At 36.1% G+C, this 21,983-nt stretch overlaps 1 protein-coding gene across 3 annotated transcripts in view; it reads left to right on the forward strand.

The window, feature by feature from the left end:
* LOC145669550 (protein ABHD18) overlaps positions 1-20,689 on the forward strand; it is a 49,020-nt gene extending 28,331 nt beyond the window's left edge. For all 3 annotated transcript variants that reach the window (XM_081737744.1, XM_081737746.1, XM_081737745.1), the window contains exons 7-10: positions 6,691-6,780; positions 12,535-12,639; positions 15,350-16,143; positions 20,139-20,689. In XM_081737744.1, coding sequence (XP_081593870.1) covers positions 6,691-6,780; positions 12,535-12,639; positions 15,350-16,143; positions 20,139-20,190 — 1,041 coding nt within the window. In that variant the 3' untranslated portion in view covers positions 20,191-20,689. The remainder of the gene's footprint in view (positions 1-6,690; positions 6,781-12,534; positions 12,640-15,349; positions 16,144-20,138) is intronic.
* The last annotated feature ends 1,294 nt before the right edge of the window (positions 20,690-21,983 follow it).

Below are 21,983 nucleotides of genomic sequence, written 5' to 3' on the forward strand. Positions count from 1 at the left end.
AAGATTGAAATACATCAAAAACATTATTTGCACGAAAACATAATTTGTATGATTTTATTCACGTACAAATGTTTATTGCAATGTTTTGTAAGTAAAGTATAAAATAACATATACAGATTTTTAAGTTGTTACCTTTTTATTATAAAAAGAATGTTTTATATTTTTTTCTACAAAGTTTTTGTATTTTTTTAAATTTTTAAATGTTTTTAATGTAAATAAAGTACAAAGGTTTTTTTTAAAGTATAGGATGTGATCTCGGAATAAAAGGTATGTGGCCTTAGACGGGATTGGTTATACTCCGTAGCTGATAGCAACCTTAGGAGTAGATATTAAAGAATATTTGCGTAGCTCATAGCAGTCTCAGTAGATGGTTTTAAAGATTACACTTCGTAGCTTATAGCAGGCCCTGGAGTAGGTGTTAGAAGTAGTTTCTGTAGCTGATGAAGGCTTCGGGAGAAGGTTATATTAGATGAGCGACCAGAATAGGCTTAACAATTTCTTGGTTTTGTAGTCCTTTTTATAACCATCTTTTTGGAGAAGAACCTATGGTGTTTATGTACTTTTTTTGAATTATTTTTGTTTTTTTCTTGAAAGTATAGTTACTTGTTGTCTACCACTGTTTGTTTATAGTTGGAAATGTAACGTTATTTCTTCTGCTACGTTACATTTGCTGATTCGAAATGTATATATTGAATATTTATATAGTTTACGAGATCATCATGAATCAAACAACACAGTTATGCACTTTTAAATATATATATTACCTTTCTACATATATGGTATTTGTCATATTACAATGTTATACATTCATTCCTTTTAAGATGGCTCTTCGTTCTATCTATCTTTCTACATTATCATAAGAACGACATCAAACAGATAAACAAGTTGTCTTGGCAACGAAATTAAGAAATCTCTCGATATTGATACAAATATTTAAATTATTTCTTTCTATTTTTCTTCTTGTTCTTAAGTGTTTTTACCCTTAAAATGTTAACTTGTTCCCGTAAATGTTAACAATACTTAAAAAGTATATACAAAAATAGACACTATCGTTGTAGAAAAAATAATAAAACGTGTTTGTAGTGAAAATATGTGGCTTGCAGTATGTATGTGTACGTGGATTCTTACATTATATTTAGAATATATACAGTTTGTTCAAAAAATCTTGTCCAATCACCTTGCTTTAAAAGGCAATACTCTTGTAGCATACGCCAGAAATTCTAATACGTTGGTCCTAAATAAAGATCTCAATTGGTTGGAGAAAATCCACATTTGTTTGGTTTAATTCGAACTCTTAGTACGAATACAAGGCTTTGCAAGAAGTGGGTGGCCGGGGATTTTTTCAACAAAAGTGTACTGGTAGAACAAAAGAATTATATATTCTATATATAATCATTTTTACGTGAACAAAGAGTTAGACAAAGGGAAATTAATGTGTTTTATACGTGTTAGATCATAACACTAGGATTCACAAGTGACGATACAAAAACTGTTACTTATAAACTTTTTTTTTCTTCTTTCTTCAACTGTTGTTCTTTTCTGTTAGTAGACAGATATAAAACAGGCTAGGTGATAGTTAAACAATGATGTAATTAAGTTTCCTTTTTTATTTTTATTTTATTTATTTATTTATTTATTTATTTATTTATTTGGAGTTTCATTTTCCAAAAGTATGGAAAATTTTTAATTTTCCTTTTGTAGGACACTACAATAAGTCACATCAATGGATAGAAAAAAAATTAATTAGGTTTCCAGCCAACCAGATAGAACTGATCGCGAACAAGATTAACCTAACTGATGGAAATATTGAGGTTACTTAGTGCAGAGAAAAAAAAATCCGTGGTCCATTGTTCGTATGTAGTATGTATCCTATTGTTTCTAGTAGTAATTATATGCTAATGTGTTTTTGGATATACTTTTTTTTAATTAGCATGTATGAGCAGCGTACTCAATTTTTTAATTTTCCTTGGAGAAGACAATACAGGCTTATGCATGGAACAACATGGTAATTACGCAGAGAAATTTTTGTATTATTCTTAGCTTTGTGCAATATTTAAAAAAAAAAGTGCATGACTGATGAACACTGTTACGTGGTAAAACTTACCAAACTTGCCTTTACGTGGTAAAATTTACCGAACTTGCCTCTACGTAGTAAAACTTTCTAAACCTTCCTTTACAGGATAAAACTTACCAAACCTGCCTCTATAGGGTAAAATTGATCAACCTTACCCTTATGCAATAGAACTTACCAAACTTGCATTTACGTCAAAATTTATCAAACGTGGCTTTTCGTAGTAACACCAAACTTGCCTTTACGTAGTAAAAACTTTCCAAACCTATCTTTACGTAGTAAAAACTTTCCAAACCTGTCTTTACGCAGTAAAACCTTTCCAAATGTGCCTTTACAGGATAAAACCTACCAAACTTACCCTTGTGGGGAAGTACTTACCAAATTTGTTTTCACACCAAAATTTACCAGACCTGGCTTTATGTAGTAGCACTTACCAAACTTGTCTTTATGGGAAAAACTTACTAAACTTGCCCTTGGGGGGTACAACTTACCGAACTTGCCTTTACGTCAAAATTTACCAAACCTGGCTTTACATAGTAGCACTTACCAGACTTGCCTTTATGTAATGAAACTTTCCAAACCTGCCTTTACGTAATAAAAGTTTTCCAAACGTGCCTTTACGTACTAAAACTTTCCAAACTTACCTTTACGGGGAAATTTACCAAACCTGTCTTTACATGGTAACACTTATCAAACCTGCCTTCTTGTAAAAGCCATTTCCAATTTGATGCTCTGTGACGTATTGCTGTGCTTCTTCTTTCTCAGTAAACTACATGAAGAGAAGCAAAAAAGTAGACGAGATACCTGACGTTGATAAAGGCAGTGATGATAGGCGATGAAGAACATCGATGATGAAGTCGATGGTTTCGCAGATCCGTAAGTACTCGTACACTGCCAACCAACAACCCTTCGCCTCCCCGGTCTCTACCTATTTCTGTTTGTTCCGAATGGAAAAACGTCGGGCATCAGCCAGTTGGAAATGACATTCATTCCCACCGTTCAGACAAGAGAAATCAATTATTAGGGGCAGGAGTTTTTCGCAATTTGAAATTAAAAATTTCGTATTTTGTCGCATTTTGAGATATAAAATTTCGCATTTTGTCGCTAAATAAATTATTTTACAAGCTCTAATATACAAACTCTAATATAGGCCCAATATATGATAAACAATACTACTACTTAGGACAATGAAGTTATTATTTATGCAATTACTAACAACAAATTACTTCTTTCTTCTTTTGCAAGTCTTTTATAGGTAGGTACTTCATCAACCACACACGAAATGCAGGGTGGTCAACTTTTTCTATGCTTCAGCAACATATCGGTAGTCTCATTTATGAACTCAATCTTTTCTGCTTTTGCCTTCTGCACATTTGCAAAATCTTCCAATATAATTTGTCGCTCTGCACTGCTTGGTCCACATTCAACTCTGTCTTTGTTACGTTTATGTCCTGCCAACTTTATCTGCCTTATGCAGAGTCGTTTTGGCATATGATTAGCGTCATACTAAAGGCCTGACTACTGCAGGAAACATATGTTAATCGAACTCTTTAATATGCACTAATCATGCTTCAGAACGACTCTGCATAAGGCCGTATGTGTTTCGTAAGTATTTTTCTCCTTACATGGAATGCGTGAATTACAAAATTTTCACATTAAAGTTTGAATATCACTTACGTACGTACAAGCCTTCACTTGCGCGATCTTGTACCCTCCCCTTTTTATTCACCATTTTTAAAATTATAAACTCTTTTAGTGTACGTATTCCACAAAAACATGAAGTGAGGATTTCTGCTATTTTAACAGCATGCTGAATGTTCCACATTCGACAACTACCAGCTATGTACTTGAAACGGAAATAAGTTGTAATTAGCGTTGCAGCTGCAAAAGGAAAACGTTGCTTGGAAAATTGTACCTTTTATTTGTGTATTTCAACAACTTAATTCGACGTTTTGAGAAAATCTCAGTTTGTCGCGTTTTGTGGCATATTTCGCTCAAAATGTCAATTATCGCATTTTGTCGTGACTTCAAAGTACCTATTTTCTTACTCAATCTGATGTAGTTCGTTGAAAATCCAACTCTCCGCTTTGTCGGAAAACTTTCGCGATTTCGCATCTTGCGAAAAACTCCTGCCCCTACCAATTATTTAAAAGTTAGGCAAGTAATTATGTCATCGAAAAGTATCACTAAGGTTAACTCCACATACGCCAAGGGGTTACGCGTAACACTGCACACCAAGGGAGTGTTAAAAAATGTCCACCGAATAAATCATTATTTCCTGTTCCAGAAATCTCTATCTTGTCCCTTCAGTTGTTGTAGTTTATAGTTAGTACAAAATAGAAGAAGAATATTACATTTTCTGGGACAGAAAATAATTATTTATGTGGGGGACATTTTTTTAACCTTCCCTTGGTGTGCGGTGTTACACATAATCCTTTGATGTACGTATGATTCCACTTTTAATATCCTCACTCCGAAACCAGTAGGTGTTTTACGTTTAGATGTATCACGCTTCGCATCAGCTGTACCCGTAGCGACCCCAAGTGTCAGAATCTTCAACTGGAAATAACCTTATGCACATTATGATAACGTTACGCCAAGGAAGAGTACTTTATGTCATATTTCAGTCAAAAATTTTCTTGTACGCCTTATATCTGGAGAACTACATTTAATGTAGCCAAACTCAAACTATCACTTAACTCAGTATGATGTGCTCATTCTGTAGAAAATAACGAAAACTTGATTTAGGGGCCGTTCAAAAATATTGTAGCCCCTAATCCAAAAAGTAATTGTTGGCCAAGATCGCAGTTTTTTGATGGATTTTCTTAATCATTCCTAAAATTCTTGACCAATTCCTAACATTTTTGTTTTTTAAGTTTTTGGTTATTTTCTAAAAACTAAAAGTATTGAATGACAGAAAATAAAATTTACATTATTTTTGAATAAAACCTGAGTTATAACATAATACTAAAGAAAAGCCATAAAAATTCTTATCCTAATAAAAGTGTGGACAGTTTTTAACCTACATTGGTGTTACGTAAGGTTGAGGGGTTTGTTCGTTTGCTTCTTGAAGTTCAGCGTTCCTTTTCAGCAAGGAAGATATAGAAATGATTATCAGAATAGTGGAAACACTTCAGATGTCTTGGTTGGCAACAATCAAACGGCGATCCCAAGTTTGAGCTATTATTGCTGGTATGCTAGAACAAACTCCGTACTGCATGAAAATGTGTAGAACAGCAGTGTACAGAGAAGTGAGCAGACGGTGATAGTGTAAAATGAGTGAACTCTCTGATTTGCAACCAGGGCGAATTGTTGGTGCTGGTTTTTTTTAGTGCGAGTGCGAAGAAAGTAGAAAGTGTGTTGGGTGTGTCGCTAAATGGTAGTGATCAGCATGTAGGGAATCTAAAGTTAGTAATGACGTTCGTTGACGGAAGTATGTTCAAACCGGATATGGTAGAAATCAACCGTTTCCGGTTTTTTACTTGAAAGAGAGAAAGAAAGAAAAGAAAAAAGAAAAACAGAAAATGAGAACGAAAGATCACTATAGGGCACTGATCACCAAACCGTCTTTCGCGAGCTAGTTGGGGACATTTTCCGTAGATCGCGTTAACGCTTCGGTTGGCTAATTTTGATTGCTCTACTGAGCTGACGCTAACGACAGGGGTCGCTGACAACAATAACTACTTGTTTCTCCCGTACAACTGCCATTGTCAGACCCATCTCACAGTTGATTGTCTACGCGTGGGGTTGTGCACGTTAAGTTTATCGTGTGTATATTAGACGTTTGCTAACTTGTAAAGTTTGATTTCGTATTTACTAGAAATGTAAGTGTATAGGCAATAAATAAATGTAAGTGTTTTTAAAGAAGTTGGTAGTTCTGTTGGTTGATAGCTCACAGTAGGATTTAAAAATAATACGATGGCTCTGAAGCTTCATAAGTTTGGCAGGGGGCCGCAGTGGCTCAGTGGTAGAGTCTTCACCTCTGGTGCTTGGCGTCCCGGGTTCGATCCCAGACCCCGCCAAGTAAGCTTTGTGGTGGACAAACACCGCGTGCGTGGGTTTCCTCCCACTTTCTTCATTTCGTTCATTACTCATCATCACCGTCTCCTTTAGCCTAACCGGCATAAGCGTGGGACTTAAAACTCCCCAAAGTTTTCATTTCATTTTCATAAGTTTGGCGACCACTGCCATAGGGCAAGAACGGTAATAATGAGAAGTGGTTAAGCGTCCTAAGAATACATTGTTCTTAACGCTCTTCTAAAATCGGAAGTAATGGAAATTCATTACAATTTCTGGTTGAATCAGCGTTCTAAGAATAGAGTACCATTTCCTCCGTTAACTGTAGACAAACCGAAAGGATCCAATTCTGGTTTTAACACTGATTGCTATAGAGTAAAAATGATAATAGATAACAAGAAACTTTTTTTTTCACTCAATTTTGCATCCTAAGAATATACTCTCTCCCCTCTAATCTCTCTACTGAAGTCGGAAGTGGTTGAAATCTGCCATTTCCGGTTTCAATATTAATCCACAAAGTGTTACACTACAAATTATACTCCATAGTTTTTTTTTTATTAAGGTTTATTATATTTTTTGGAGCTTCTTTGTGAATATTTCAGATGGCGTCTTTGGCTGCTACGAACTGGCCGAAACCTTTAGTCCTTGTTCCTTGTTTATCCTGGACTACTGCTTCTAGTGTTTTTACTCAGGTTAGTACAACTGTGACATTCCACAAAGCTCTTTTCTTCTGCTATATTATTTTTGCTTGTGGTATAATTGTAACTACATACAACGTAATTGGGACTAATCAGTATTTTTTTTATAAATCAATCAAAAGGTTTCCTCGATTTTAAAGACGGTCATAATATTTCATAGTTTAGTGAAGTATGTGGACATAATCAAGCTTAAAATATATCGTAATGTAAGGAGAGAAGCGGTACACAGGTTTTTTCTCACCTTTTTATTATAAAATTTCTATTATATACAATATAACACAGAGTCACTGTGTTTCGAAAACCAATACAAAGTTCTCTGAGCGGTTTGGATAAAATAGATGTCTCAAAACTCAGGCAGCGAAGGGAGGGAAGTGTTTTCGCAGAACACCAGACAAGCTAGGTGGAATAGGTTTAAGATTTTTCAGTGCTCCGGGCAAGCAAAGGGAGATTGGTGTCCCGCAGAGCTCCAGGCAAGCTAAGCGGGTTAGAAAAAACACAAAGCTCCACGCAAACTAGGTGGTTGCAGTTAGGATTCTCTCAGAGCTCCAGGCAAGCTAAGAGAGTGGACCATTTCCCACAAAGCTCCAGGCAAGCTAGGTGGGCAGGAGGTTTCAGAGCTCCAGGCAAGCTAGGTGAGCAGAAGGCCTCAGAGCTCCAGGCAAGCTAGGTGGGCAGGAGGCCTCAGAGCTCCAGGCAAGCTATGTGGGCAGAAGGCCTCAGAGCTTCAGGCAAGATAGGTGGGCAGGAGGCCTCAGGGCTCCAGGCAAGATAGGTGGGCAGGAGGCCTCAGAGCTCCAGGCAAGATAGGTGGGCAGGAGGCCTCAGAGCTCCAGGCAGGCTAAGAAAGCAGGAGTGACCAGCCGAAATTGAAGTCCTTTTTAATAGCCAATTTTGGAAGCGGAGTCTGTGGAGGGGTTGTAGGGGTTCACTTCGTGGCTTTCGTGTCCTCATATTTCTTCGAAGACAGCATCCATCGACTGCTTGGTGACCCTTGTGCAGAACCACGTGGTATTGTTTGTAAATATGAGAGAATATTTCAATATACAAATTCACAAAAATAAATAACTTTCTTGCATAAAATATGCACAAGTAATCGAGTAATCGGTAGTGAGCTTCGTTTTGTCATTTCTAAAATTGCTTATGATGTCAGTGCTGGCAGAAATTCGACGTTAACGTGATAATTAATTTTACTGCAATAAAGCACGCATTTTCCAGATAACGTTAATGAGTACGTCATTACAAACGTCAGATAATTTCGTTTTTCTGAGTTGAATTTAGACAGAGAATGGGATAACGTACGTAATTTCATAAACAAATATTAAGTACTATTCTTGTAGGCATGTAATACTCTTGAGTTTTCTTCGTAATACGAATTTTGTTGCAAATACATATAATGAAGGAAAATTACAGTATTAATAGTGTTACAGTATTAATAGTTTATATCATAATATAAATTTAATTCTTTATTATTGCGAATTTTCTTTATACAGATTTTGGTTTTCTATAAAAAATTACAAAAATCAAATACACACACACACACACACACAGATATATATATATATATATATATATATATGAAAATTACGATTTGACAACTTTGCACACGTTTCGTAATTGTTGTTTGATGAATGTAAAAGATCACTTTTATACCTGCAAAATAACACTGTCATATACCTGCAAAATAAAAATAACGAATTTAGAATTTGGTGGTAATTATTATATTAAGTGCACTTTTCTCTGTAGCATAAATATATGGGGGAAGTATGGAGTTGTGAAGCCTCCACATAATAGGTTTTCAAAATACGTTATTTGTATATTAATTAACAAGTTCTACTGATGTTGATGCTATAAGCGTGCGAAGATCTTACTGCAAAGTATCTAAACTTCTATGTATGACGTTTACTCCATAGGATGGTAATCCAAAGAGAGCAAACATCACATTAGATAGTCGTAAATAGAATGTTTTGCCCGAGCGTTGACGATGAAACAAGCTATTACAAGTGATAGTTCCTTTCACCGCCAACTACACATAGGCAAAGATTCCAAATACAACCTTTAAATATGCTTACACGCTAAAGATTCAGCATCATATATTTCGAAAGATCATAAACACCACAAACAATAAGTAAAAATTATTTTCGGTACCACGCACATAAATTGATTACCACGAGTCATGAGGAGATAACATGCAAATCACAACCAATACGCACAAATGGACTTAAAATTTTAATAATTAACTATACTTACATCACTTGATATTAGGGAATTAAGATTACAATAGCAATATGTATCGATGCTTTTTATCTAGTGGAATATAAACTGATAGACGAATGTTAGAATTATATGATGATGTGATTGAGTTCTGCAGCAATATACGTGAGCTGTTACATCTCCCTCGTTTCGGCGCCAAGTAGTCCTGCCTACCGCCAATTCTCTCTAGTTCTCGCTGTTCGCGTGAGTTTCTCGTGCTGGATGACGTAACAGCGGACAGAGCTGTGATTGGCTAGAGAAGCACTGGCCAAGGTCAAGCCAATCGTCGGTATCCTCTGAGCGAGAAAACGCACAGAGAGAAACATAGTCTGCTTGCAAGTGACAACCCTTTTAAAATAAAAGAGAATTAAACTGCTTGAGCCGCATACAGCCAAAATAATGTACAAATGAGTTTATTACCTATGGTCCTTGTAATTGAATACTCGGTGAAGTATTCGAAATATCGGAAATTATTGCTGCTACCAGAAATACAAAAAACCTAGTAAAATTTTTATTTTGTAATACGTATTCTGTACGTTCCGTTAGTAAGTTCCACAACTTACATATGACCCAATTTAACAGTGAACCGTGTAGTCCATCACTAATTGATGTTACAAACTGTCCGCAGTTAACACCATGTTATATCACGGAGCGAGAGAACAAGCATAGAAGCAAGCTGGAGCGCTAGATATTTGTTGTAACAATGAGCGAAAAATGGGTCTACCTGACGAACTGAAGAAGTTCGGGCCACTACTTAGAGTGGTATTCATGAAAAAGATCACATATAACACTGCGCGTCACTGGAAAGAAATTTCTCGATAGATTTTGTGATGATTACTGACTTTTGCTGTAGAAGGAAGCTTGGAATCCGCAAGATTAAGAGAAAAAAATCAAAATCAGTGCTGCTCATTATCAGGACTATATTCTACCTTCAGTTGACACAGAAGAAAGACCAGCATTGTATAGCGACGACACCCATCGTGTGGATCTGCACCAGAACGAAGCTTCAAATCATATGACTAGAACATCGCTGATCTTGTACTAACGCAATGCAGCTGCAACTAGTATTCGTGCTATTTCGTTCGAGGATATTTCCATTAAGAACCCAAATGTTAGTCCTATGAATTACTGTGCTTTTGGACTTCTCAAACGGAGCCTTTCGTTACGTCGAGTTCGCACGATAAATGACCGTAAGAAAGCTTGTAAACAGAAGTGGGGCAATATACCCGTGGTATAGCTGCAACGAAGTCTGCTGCAGTAGAAATTGCGATGTTGCACAATGGTCCATACGGGTAGCCATCAAATAGCATCTGCAAAAGGCTGAGGGAGACCACAAATTCCTACCTTATTAGGCCCTCGACGAATTTATCGAGCAGAATCGATAGTGGTGGAATGTAAAGTAGTAGAATGTATGTTCCTTTCAACACCGAGGGTGTATGAGACGTGGACCTACTGATTAACGTGGAATCCGAACTACATGAGCTCCCACTGGGAATCGAACCCGGGTCTCCCACGTCAAAGGCGCGGACATTAACTACAAAATTAAAGTAGTAAGTAGTATGATACATGAGAGGACAGGACAATAACAAACACTGCCTATGTTTTCAAAATTACAGACGTTATGTACAGGGTTGGCTGGTTTAAATCAAGGTGGTTTAAACCAAAACACAAAAAATGTTCATAAAAGTGTAAGTGTTTGTAAAATCTTGATGAACACACATTTGTGGGTTATCACGTTTCACTCCCGTATATTATTCGTATTATATTCAGACCTAAATTCCCATTCATTACTCAAAAAGATAATACTACAAAAGCAACTTTTTTTTTTATAAGTTTATAAATGTTTATTTTGTGATTTTTTTGTCCCCCCATACTTATTATGTAATTGCAATCGAAGAAAAATTCTAAATATTGTTTCGTTTCAATGTTTACTATTGATAAAATACATCGAAAATGCCGTACTTTTTGTGTGGGGGGTGGGGGGGTCATACAGACCCCACGAGAGGCATTTAGTGAAATAAGTATCTTTGGTATCTATTTATGTATAAATGAGTCTGAGCCAAAGTGGACTCAAATAATTCGTATCTTTATTCACTTTTCTTATTGATATGCAGATTAAGTCGGTGTATTTCTTTAATTTGGACCAATAAAAGTCATTGTTAACTAACTTGAACTAACTTAGTTCTTCTGTACTCCGTAGTACTTTGAAATTATTCATATGTAATTCTGTGTAATGGTTTCACTTGTGCAACTGTTTATCTTTTTGTCCTTCTGAAATGACTCTTGACAGTTATATTAAGAAGCATGTAAAGATCAGTACAACGTATTTTTTTTTTTTTTTTTATCAGGATTCCTTTGTGAGTGAGTCGGCAGACGTATCGCATTTGTGGCCAATTAGTCCTGGTTCTGAGTTCAAATGGAGGACAATTTCTCTCGGATGTAACTCGAGAAGCGGTTTTTATTCCGCTTTACGCTTATGTGACCCCTTCCAGCATAACCCGGTTGTTGCATAATAACATCAAGGCAAAACAAACTTATTTATGTCCATATATGATATGAATATATAGAGCAAATTATTTAAACCATAAAAACCTGGTTTAAACAAAAAAAAAAAAACCTTTTTCTTTTGTTTTTTTTTTTTAATAAAAACCATGGTTTTTGCCAACCCTGGTTATGTATTCTCCCTTGAATCGTATGCATTTCTGACAATCAACCAACACGTCATCCATAACTTTTGCAAGTATTTCATTTGGTATCAAGTGAATTTCATTTTTTACAACATTTTTTAGATTCTACGATGTTTGATTTATTGACATAGATTTTAGACTTTAAATAGCCCTTAAAAAAAAAAAAAAAAAAAAAAAGGAGCAGTTAAGTTTGGCGAATGGGGAGGCCATTTATTGTCACCAAAGTAAGAAATCAGATGATTGGGAAATGTCTTTTGCAGTAACTGCCTTGTTTCAAGACCTGTGTGGCTTGTTGCAATGTCTTACTGAAAGAACATTCGTCTGCAATAGCAAGTTCTTGTGACAACTTTGGTGTAGATTTCTTTGGGCTGTTTGTGACAGATCTACGCCTACCCTTACGTTTAGCATCCATTACACTGCTTATGTTTCCATGAGATTCAACATATCGCAGAGTTGATTTCCGAGAAGGAGCTGCACGCACACCAAACCTAGCACGAAACCTTCTTTGAGCAGTGGTAACTGAGTAATTACTAGCGAAATAAAATTCCATTATTGCTGCTCGCTCTTCAGTACTCCACCTTTCTATGTTACACACCACTAAATTTTGCAAATGTTGCTTTTTATCTTAACTTAAAAAAAAATAAAATAAAATAATAATAATAATAATAATAATTAGTACCACAAAACTTGCAATGTAAATGTGGTCATTAATTAATTGTCACCCTGTATTTTATGATCAATTGTATTGTTATATGCATATATACGTAATATGGCAACACATTCATTTTATTTTTTTCTTTTAACTTTTCAGGGTGTCCTAAGTGGCTCAATTCAGTGGGATGTCTTAGAACATCAGTATTCCTCGGATGAAGTTTATAGAGATGAAATTCTAAAGATGGTCCATGTACGTGACGGGGTAGGTATGAAATATGATACGATCATATTTTGCTACGTACGTTGGAACATTTTGGATCTGATTCTTACATTGTATGTTAGGGTGTTATTTTTTCGACTTTCACAGCTCTTTGAGTCTCACTTCTAGAGTGGTTCCATATCAGAACAAAGTAACCCTTGGGAAAAATTAGCTGAATTGAATAATTAATTGTGTCCCAAGCGACTTCAGGTTTTGAATTTATTTACAGTATACAATAGGAGGCAAAGGTACCTTCTAAGTTTGGGACGGAAGCCCAACAGCTGCAGCATGCTTATTTGCGGAACGTTCTGGGGACTGCAAAATACTGTCTCACAGCCTCAATATACTCAGGCGTACGAGCATTTTTAGGTCGGCCAGATTTTTTTTTTTGATTTTTTTTTTTTTTTTTTTTTTTTTTTTTTTTTTTTTTTTTTTTCAACGCTGAATCTGTTGTTCGGAAATTCTTGACACGTTGCAAGTTAGTCTTCCGATCAGGAACATTCTCATTCCTTGAAACAGCGAACTTAAAGAGAAAAGCTCTTTGCACTGTAATCACAGAACTGTTTCGTTTGATAAACATTTCGATTGTGTACGCGCGAGGAACTCCTGATCAAACCATAATGACTACTGGAAACTGCAGAAGAGTAGTGAGCAAAATAGACGACTGTCATTTCTCTTGCCTCTCCACTGACAATGTTACAGAGAATCAAAAGTTGGGAAGTTTTATTTGGTATTATTGACAGTTGTACTGTCGATTATGACCTCATTTCAATACGTAACAGAATAAAATAATTCAGATCAAAACAAAGTGAATTATAAACTATTCTCAATACCATTGGGTGCTTTTTGAACAAATAAGTTTCCACCGTCAATACCTTAGCTTGGTTAGCTTTTAAAATTCGGAAGTTTTTATTTGGTCACGATGTACATGCAAGGGCGTAGCTTCAATGTGAGCTATGCAAGGGTGTAGCTTCAATGCGAGCTATGCAAGGGGGTAGCTTCAATGCGAGCTATGCAAGGGCGTAGCTTCAATGTGAGCTATGCAAGGGGGTAGCTTCAATGCGAGCTATGCAAGGGGTAGCTTCAATGCGAGCTATGCAAGGGCGTAGCTTCAATGCGAGCTATGCAAGGGCGTAGCTTCAATGCGAGCTATGCAAGGGTGTAGCTTCAATGCGAGCTATGCAAGGGTGTAGCTTCAATGCGGGCTATGCAAGGGTGTATCTTCAATGCGAGCTATGCAAGGGTGTAGCTTCAATGCGAGCTATGCAAGGGTGTAGCTTCAATGCGAGCTATGTAAGGGTGTAGCTTCAATGCGAGCTGCTTCAATTGCTTTTAATTTTTAATGATGTTTAGATGTTCAACATCAAGTTCATAAAGAAATGAAGACAGCGTAGCGTGTCTGGATTCTGAAACAACAGGCTATTCAACTCGAAAATCCTCTGCACACATTGACGTTGTGACTTTTTTTTTTTTTTTTTTTTTTCATTCATTTTCACGAACTAATGACTGTTGGCACATTCACTGGGGACTCAGCTGTTGATTGTTATGTTAACATATTACAAGCGACAGCTCCAGTCAATCTTTAGGGTTTACATTCGTGTGCACTCACTTCCCAGGGTTAACGAAGATTGGAATTATCAAAACCTTGACGGGATACTTGACTGTGATGTCGTACTTCATCTAAACTGTGAGGGCGCGATGTAAGGTCATTGGTATTTAGCCGCCTGCGACAAAAGAACAAATATAATACTAAGACGTATTGATTCAGGAGAATGTTAAGTTCATTCTACAGTGAAAGAAAAAATTGTTATTGATTTCTGTAATGTGTTTAAGCTTATTTTCGTTGACTGTAACACTGTCACAAAGTTACAGTCACAACTGTTGTGTTTTCGGGAGTCATTCTTATCTTAAAACTTGTCTGTTTACAAAATTGCCGTCATGGTTTAAGACTTTTCTGAGATCCGTGCTTTGTTACCTCAAAAAATAATATCTGTAAATAATTTCGTAATATCTGAGCTTAAGGGGTTGATGCGTATTGAGTAAAGTTTTTTTTTTATTACACAGATGCTCTTCAGTGGAATATAAGTTTTCATATAATTTCTTGGAAATCCATAATTCGCATACGAGTAATAAATTTTAATTTTTGCCTAATTGTACCCAAGTTTTTCAATTTCATGTCTCACTTTCCTGTCATTATTCTCACAAACCGTGTAATTAAATGAGCGTGTTACGAGCGTATTGCCAAGGACTTTCGTTGTGGAAACACAGCCGAATTTCAGCCAACGGAATACGTCCTTGGGTGACTTGTTCCTCGATCATAGTATAGTATAGACTTTTTGACCGTAAAATTGAAACATTTTGAACCGTGAAAACTTGAAAAAAGCCGCAGATTCGAATATTTAGTTTGAATAGGAACTCTGGTGTTATTGTTCAGTGTATTGTAACTTTAGAATCGTGCTTAGTTGTCCTGCTATTATTTGTTATTATGAAGTATTGCAATGTAGTATTAACGACAAATGAGAGGTGAAGTTGTAGGATTTCGGTGTTCTTCGTTCATCGAATGACTGAGAAAGGGGGACTTGAAAATATTTTTACAACATTGAACACTCAGTTACAGTATATCCAGTTACTTCTTAAAGCTAAGACTAATGTGTCAAACGTTTTCTCTATAATATCTGTAATTTTAAATATTTATGTATTGTTTCTGTTGTAGGATGCATTTCGAGCCGGACAGCATTTTGCAAAGACTTTCCCCCATAGTTTACAGAGAATATACGAAATCAATGCAAGTCGAAAACCGCAAGCATCTTTAATAGCAGAACCAAGTATTCAGTTGGGACCACCTTCGTCGTCACCGTCCAAAGCTGACGAAGCAAAAACTCTGGTGCCAACTCAGGACACAGGGCTCAGTGTGAAAGCTACTAATTTAGAAATAGATCTATATTCTTCTGTTCCTCCACACCAAAAGCGAGATTCGAAGGATAAGCGACTGCCATTTAGTCACACGAAATTCCCGTCAGTCGTAAATGAGTCATCAGTGCCTCAACAAACAGTGCAACAATTTGGCAAACAAGAAATAGGTAGTAGTTCCGTTGCATCTGTAATGTCAAACAATCAGGATACGGTGATGCAGGAAGAAAAGTCAATTCATGCTACTCCTAATAAAAAAAGGTCATTTTCCTTGGTTCACCTTAAAAACTCCAGTCTGTTGAACTTTACAAGGTCCAAACCGAAAGTGAAAGTCGAGAAAGAAACAGCCGAGGCACACGCTATTGCTCAGCGAGAGGCGATTCAGTTTATGCGGGGCATTATGGATGAATGTACCCATTTGCGTAACTTCTCTAAGCCAGTGGACACAAGTCTCGTTATTGCCGTTGCCGCAAAGGATGATGGATATGTTCCTCGTGAAGGTATTGATGATCTGCGGGACATTTGGCCAGGATCGGAGGTCAGATACTTGGATGGAGGACACGTTAGTGCTTATCTCTTGTATCATGGAACATTCAGGTAAGAGTATTAGTTCAGAATGCAAAGAACAAGGTGTCGTAATAAAAGACGTAAATTTAATGATCTTTTTACTAAAAGTTTCGAATGTTGATTTTTAGTTGATTACTTCGAACGGGTTACGTTTTAGGAAAAGGATAGGAAAGATATGGAAAGTAGAGAGATGAACAAATTTAGCCGTTTATATGAAAAATGTATATTAATCCTCTTGAAACCACGGAATTTTAAAAGTAAGTCACTGAATTCCCTTTATTACCTATAACAGGGCTTATAGCTAGTAACTTTTTTTTTAAAACTATGTTACTTTTTTTCAAGTTGGTCACTAAAAGGTACTTTTTCGTGTGATTTATGTTTTGCATTGGCAGTTTTCTAAGAAAAATATTATATAAATAAATGGAAAAAGGCAGAAACTTGTTATTCATTATTCTTCTGAAAGCTTCAGTACTTGCTACCACATGTGAAACAGTCAGCTTTATTCTCACTTCAGCTTTTATTCTTTCTAAACCACAGTGGATGATTGGTGGGTGCTTAAGCTCTCAAAGTGGGGTTGAGAACCCTTCTGTGTCTATGCTTTCTTCTATCATAATAGTCTCTTAGTTTTCTCTCGTAATAGTTAAGGCTCCGCTCAACGTTGTGTGGTTTATCATGTTCATCTTGTGTTATGCTTCTTGTATGTTCGTCTTAAGAGTAGGTGATGAATTTGAATATTTCATGGCTTTGAGAACTCTCAATGCTAAGTTAAATATAATGCCTGGGATAAAGAAATTCGGAAATACGCCAGAACTAGTTCCACTTACTCAGAAGCTTCTTACATCTGCTAAGTCTGCTTACCGTAACTACTAAAGCATACTTAGAAAACTTAAGAAAGGAGGAAGCTCAAAAAGAAGTAAAGAAGAAAAGATGAAACAAAACAACAAACAGAGAAAGAGGTGATGGAGAAATTGAGGAAGGAAAAAAGGGGCAAGATGAGATTTTGGTCAGTTTTTCGTGTGCTTTTGGTCACTTGTAGTCCCAGACACTATTCCTAATGAGAGTGCACAAAATTTAATTTCACAATCGTTCATTTTCATTAATCAGCCGTCTCTTTTAACCTGAAGAGGATAACCGTGGCACGATAAGCTAAATTTCATTCCAGTTTTCTATACAGTTCTTTTGAAATTGTAAGAATCATATGTAAGCGCGACACAGTTCTGTGAAATGAGTGAAATTTGCTGGTGTATCCGTATGTAGGAGTTTTGTGTAGTTCAAACGTGTAAGTTCCGTTCATCCTGTTATTCTTTTCAATCATTCTCCTCCCTCCTTTTCCTTATATAACTCATTGGATTGAAGTGATCAATGAAAAATCAGGTGTTGAAATCGTCAGGAGAAAGAGCAGATACTTCATTTAATTAAGAAGTTCTTATTATATGTAGTCAAGGTTGTTAAAATTACAACACCAATACCACATGAGTTTTGACAGCTAATGTTCACTTTTCATTCCCCAAGTGTTCAACATATACAGCACTTTCATGTGTAAAATGATGCAAAACTTAGCAGTACTTAACTGTGACTTTGTCATTCGAAATTCTAATACATACATCTAACATGAAGCAGTTATTTTCTGCTTTCAAAATCCAAGTAGAACAAAAATGAAATGTTGTTATGCGCTGCTGTAACACATTGATGATACTATTTGGTTAAAAAGTAATCTCGTACAAAAGGTTGTTTGATTTATCTGTGATCGAATTTAGAACGTTACTGCTATCTGGGAAATGACGTTAACAGTACGTCTACTGTCACAAACAGTAGTGTGTCTGAAGTTGTAGGTGGATGAGTGTCAGCAAGTGGCGCCTATATCAAACTGTTACTGGCGAGGATACACATTGTCCCTGTTGCATGCTTGTTTGTCCTACACACCCATAGTGAAGCCGTTGAGAAAGTAAGTTCACACTAATGCGCAAACTATTATGGTCTGTTACACGATCAGGAGTCCGTAATGAAAGAGTCGTCTACGAGAAGCAGTAGCAAGAGGGCTTCAAGGAAAATGACACTCACAGTACTGCCGGGAAAATACATCAAACAAACTTCCAAGCACTAGCAGTTCAATTTGGCGGTACTTTCAACAATAAACACTGCCATTCGTAAGCGACTGCGACTGAGTTTCGTTCGTAGGACCCGTGTAGTCCATCACATTGCGTGCGTGACATTGCAGAATGGAAAACGAATGGCAGGAAACTGTACGAAAAGCACCTGGCGCGGTTCAAATGGCAGACCGTAATAAACGAAGCATATATTTATGTTACTTCTGGTGATCACATTCAGGCGCTGACATACTGTGACAGCAATGCTAAGGGCCACTATAACTTAGTTCGCAATTGCCGGGGAAGTTTTCTGCGTCAGTTATTATTGTTTATTATTATTGTTATTATTGTTTATTATTATTATTATTGTCGGTTATTATTGTTTAAATAATGCGGCAATATAGTGGCGAGATTTTATTGAGAGGATGAATGTTACCACCTATTATTAACTTAATAAGTTATTGGATGGTATTTAAAAAACAAAAGACAAGTGTTTCTATTTTCCCTTTGCCAAAATGTAATGTTTTATTTACAGGTAATTACAGAAATTACCAAAAGTAACAGCGTTTTGTGAATGAAAAATACAACTTACATTAAACAGGATTTTAATTTAGTTCTCCGTCGTCCACCCATTCTTCGAGTTACAATTATTAGGAGTTTTTGTTCTGAGTCGTAATGTGAACTTTAATCTCCTCTGTTCTCTCGTGTGTCTTTGTATATTTGATAAATTGCATCATTTTGAACCCTGAGGTCCACTATAATTACTTTGATTTTTTTTCCTAATGGTAGTAAATGACACGAGAGGATACGTGATCATCCGAGACTAAAAATTCTTTTGTTACATTTAGATTGCCATTACCTAATATTCACATTTTTAAATTGCCACAAAATAACAATACAAAAATGATATTTGCAATTTCAGAATTTTTTTTCCTTTAACAGAGTAAAATTTTTCATTTTTCTAAAATAAAATATATACATGTATTTTTTTTAACTCTGTTCTTAGATTTTCATTACATTATGGAATTCAGTTATGCATGCAGGGAAATGGCTGATACGCAGGATTGATAAAAACGTGAAAGTAAACAGATGACACTTCAGGATTTCATTATGATACCTGGCTTTCGAATCGACATCCCTGAATTATATGGTCGGACGCCAACCGCGTGAAAATCCATATGGATAAGCTTTAAGTCATACTGCCAGACTCTGCATTACTTTTATCAGGATATGGAACGGGAATTAGGAAAAATGAGAAAATGAAATATTTCAGTTTTACGTCCGACGGATATGCTAAATAGGCTAAAGGAGACGATGATGAGAAATGAATGCAATGGTGGAATGAATAAATTGGGAGAAAACGGGAGAACCCCGAGAAAACCCACGAATATGGTGTTTGTCCACCACAAAGCCCACTTGGCGCGAGCTGGGGTCGAACCAGAGACCCCACGCACCAGAGGTAGACGCTTTACCACTGAGCCACCGTTTCCCCACGGGAATTAGAAATTTATGTCATTCCGTTTCAAGGCATTTTCCTAAAGAGCACTGATCCAAGTCCAATAGATTTTTGTGGCTTTGACCTTTAAAATAAGATCTTTAGAATCGGCGTTCGCTCTGGTCTTTGGAAAAACAGGAGGAGATGTGGGACCTAATTCTCACGCCAGAATTTGCTCCAGTGAAAACTTCGATGTCGGATGATAATCCATATTGCTGAAGAACACTATCAGTGTTGGCGGCGAGGTTTCTCGTAAGGTTGAGTATCCTTCAAAATTGATCCGATATAACCCGAACAACCTTCTGTATCTTTAAGAAAATTTCGATTTTTCTTTGTTGTGGTTGTAGTGTAAACTTGGTGGAATCTGGAATGGCTTTAATAAATTTTGAAATGACAGCTCAGTATGTATTAGAAACTAATCTCTGTTCTTGGAATTATTTCAGAACTGCTATTGTTGATGCCTTCAACAGGTTGACAACCAAATATCCCAGTTGATTGATAGAGAGGCCTCTAGACTACAGATTATACGGCGAACTTTCTGCAGACAATAGATAGTCAACACTATAGGGTAATTCATATCAGGATGTTATGTATAACTAATTCTGTGAGGGTCAATCAGAAAATAAACAAGAAAGCGCTGTAAATACATACATATATATGTGTATATATCAATACAATCTGTAACATAATCAGCCACCATTTAACTATTTTATATGTGCTGGTTCTCAGTTTTTTTGCTGTGATTATTACCCAGGGTACAGAAAAATAAACTTAAATGATTTTGTAAGTACAAAAAATATAATGAATTTCAGATGTTATATACAATATTTTATAGTCATTCTTTAGCGTATCATAGATTTTTGTGTACTAATTAATCAGTCTGATGAAGATAGATCAAATTGAGATATTTTTACTAATACAATTAAGGCCTGTTTGTATCATGAACTATGAAGTAATCTATCGACGTACTTTGTCGTAGACTTTTTTTTTAAAACGGAAAGTAATATTGATAATAATTTAAAACAAATAATAGATGCAACTCAGTTATGATTATGGGCGCTCATGTACGGAAAAAGATGGAGCCTAAATTTCCTCCCTACAACTTGCTTAGTACACACTTTGAACTGAAAGAATATCATTTTTACTTCCTATTGTGAATCAGCAGTTGTGCTTCTTTCCAGGATCGTGAAAAATCAGCGCACATGGTTGCAGTATTGTCGAAAAATTAGTGTGTTAGATTAAAAAAAGGAAAAGAATGAAAATTGGTCCAAAACAAAACATTTGAATGTACTAATTGTAGTGATGTAGTCTGGGTTTTGTAGATATGTAAATGTGTATTTTAAGAGTAATATTTATTTTGTAAACTCAGAGTTTTAGTGTGTTATAGAACCTTTTTTTGTAGATGGGCGCAAAAGATGTTTATAGATAATCATACTTTATGGCGAAAGATCCCTTTTTTGCCATGTGATTTTTCTATGTAATATTAAATTTCAGGATTAATATAACATGCAAGTTTTGGTACTTAAAAATTCTAAAGTTAATGTCCTAATTCACTGAAAGCTATAAGAACTGAACCTTTCCTGGTGTCGCGATGCATATAGTTGCTCTCGGACAAACAACCAGGTCTGTTGCACGTTATCCAACGTTTCGAGAACTGACAATGCTGTTCCGGTCATTAGGATACGGTGAAGAGAAGCAAACAAAAACAGTCCTTATATATTGTATGTGGTGGCATGGAAAGACAATGTAAACATTTGTCCTCTGGAAGATAATTATATGTACAATTTCACAGTTGTTCTCCCGTGGTTGGAATGTTGAAAATGTATGCGTGCAATTCAATATGAGTACGAGGTGTCTTGAATCATACATATATATATAAATCCACAAAACTTAAAGATGCCCTTTTGATCGTGGTTCACTTATAAACTTCCACATTTTTATCGTTACACTTTTCCACACTATTTGCACTATTTGAAGAGGGTAAAGAGGGGGAGTAGCAGCTCCAACGAATTACTTTCTAGGACGATGTTATTGTAGATGTGGATTCTTGATGATTTATAATATAGCCTTAAATTCATTTTCGTGTGCAGTTTTCAGCGTACACAATATTTTACAAGAGAGGATAACTAGTTGATGTTCCTTGTTAATGTAAATGCACACTGTTCGTTAAGAACGTAGTTTCTCAGGGTGGCTGATGCGTTGTTCTTTTAACGGAAAAATCCCAAAGGATTGACGGGTAGTTTGTTCAAATACTCAGAATGAGCAAACGCAATTGTACACATAAAACC

Source organism: Thermobia domestica, chromosome 14, assembly GCF_964235325.1.
Source record: "Thermobia domestica chromosome 14, izTheDome1.hap1.1, whole genome shotgun sequence".
Classification (NCBI taxonomy): Eukaryota; Metazoa; Arthropoda; class Insecta; order Zygentoma; family Lepismatidae; genus Thermobia; species Thermobia domestica.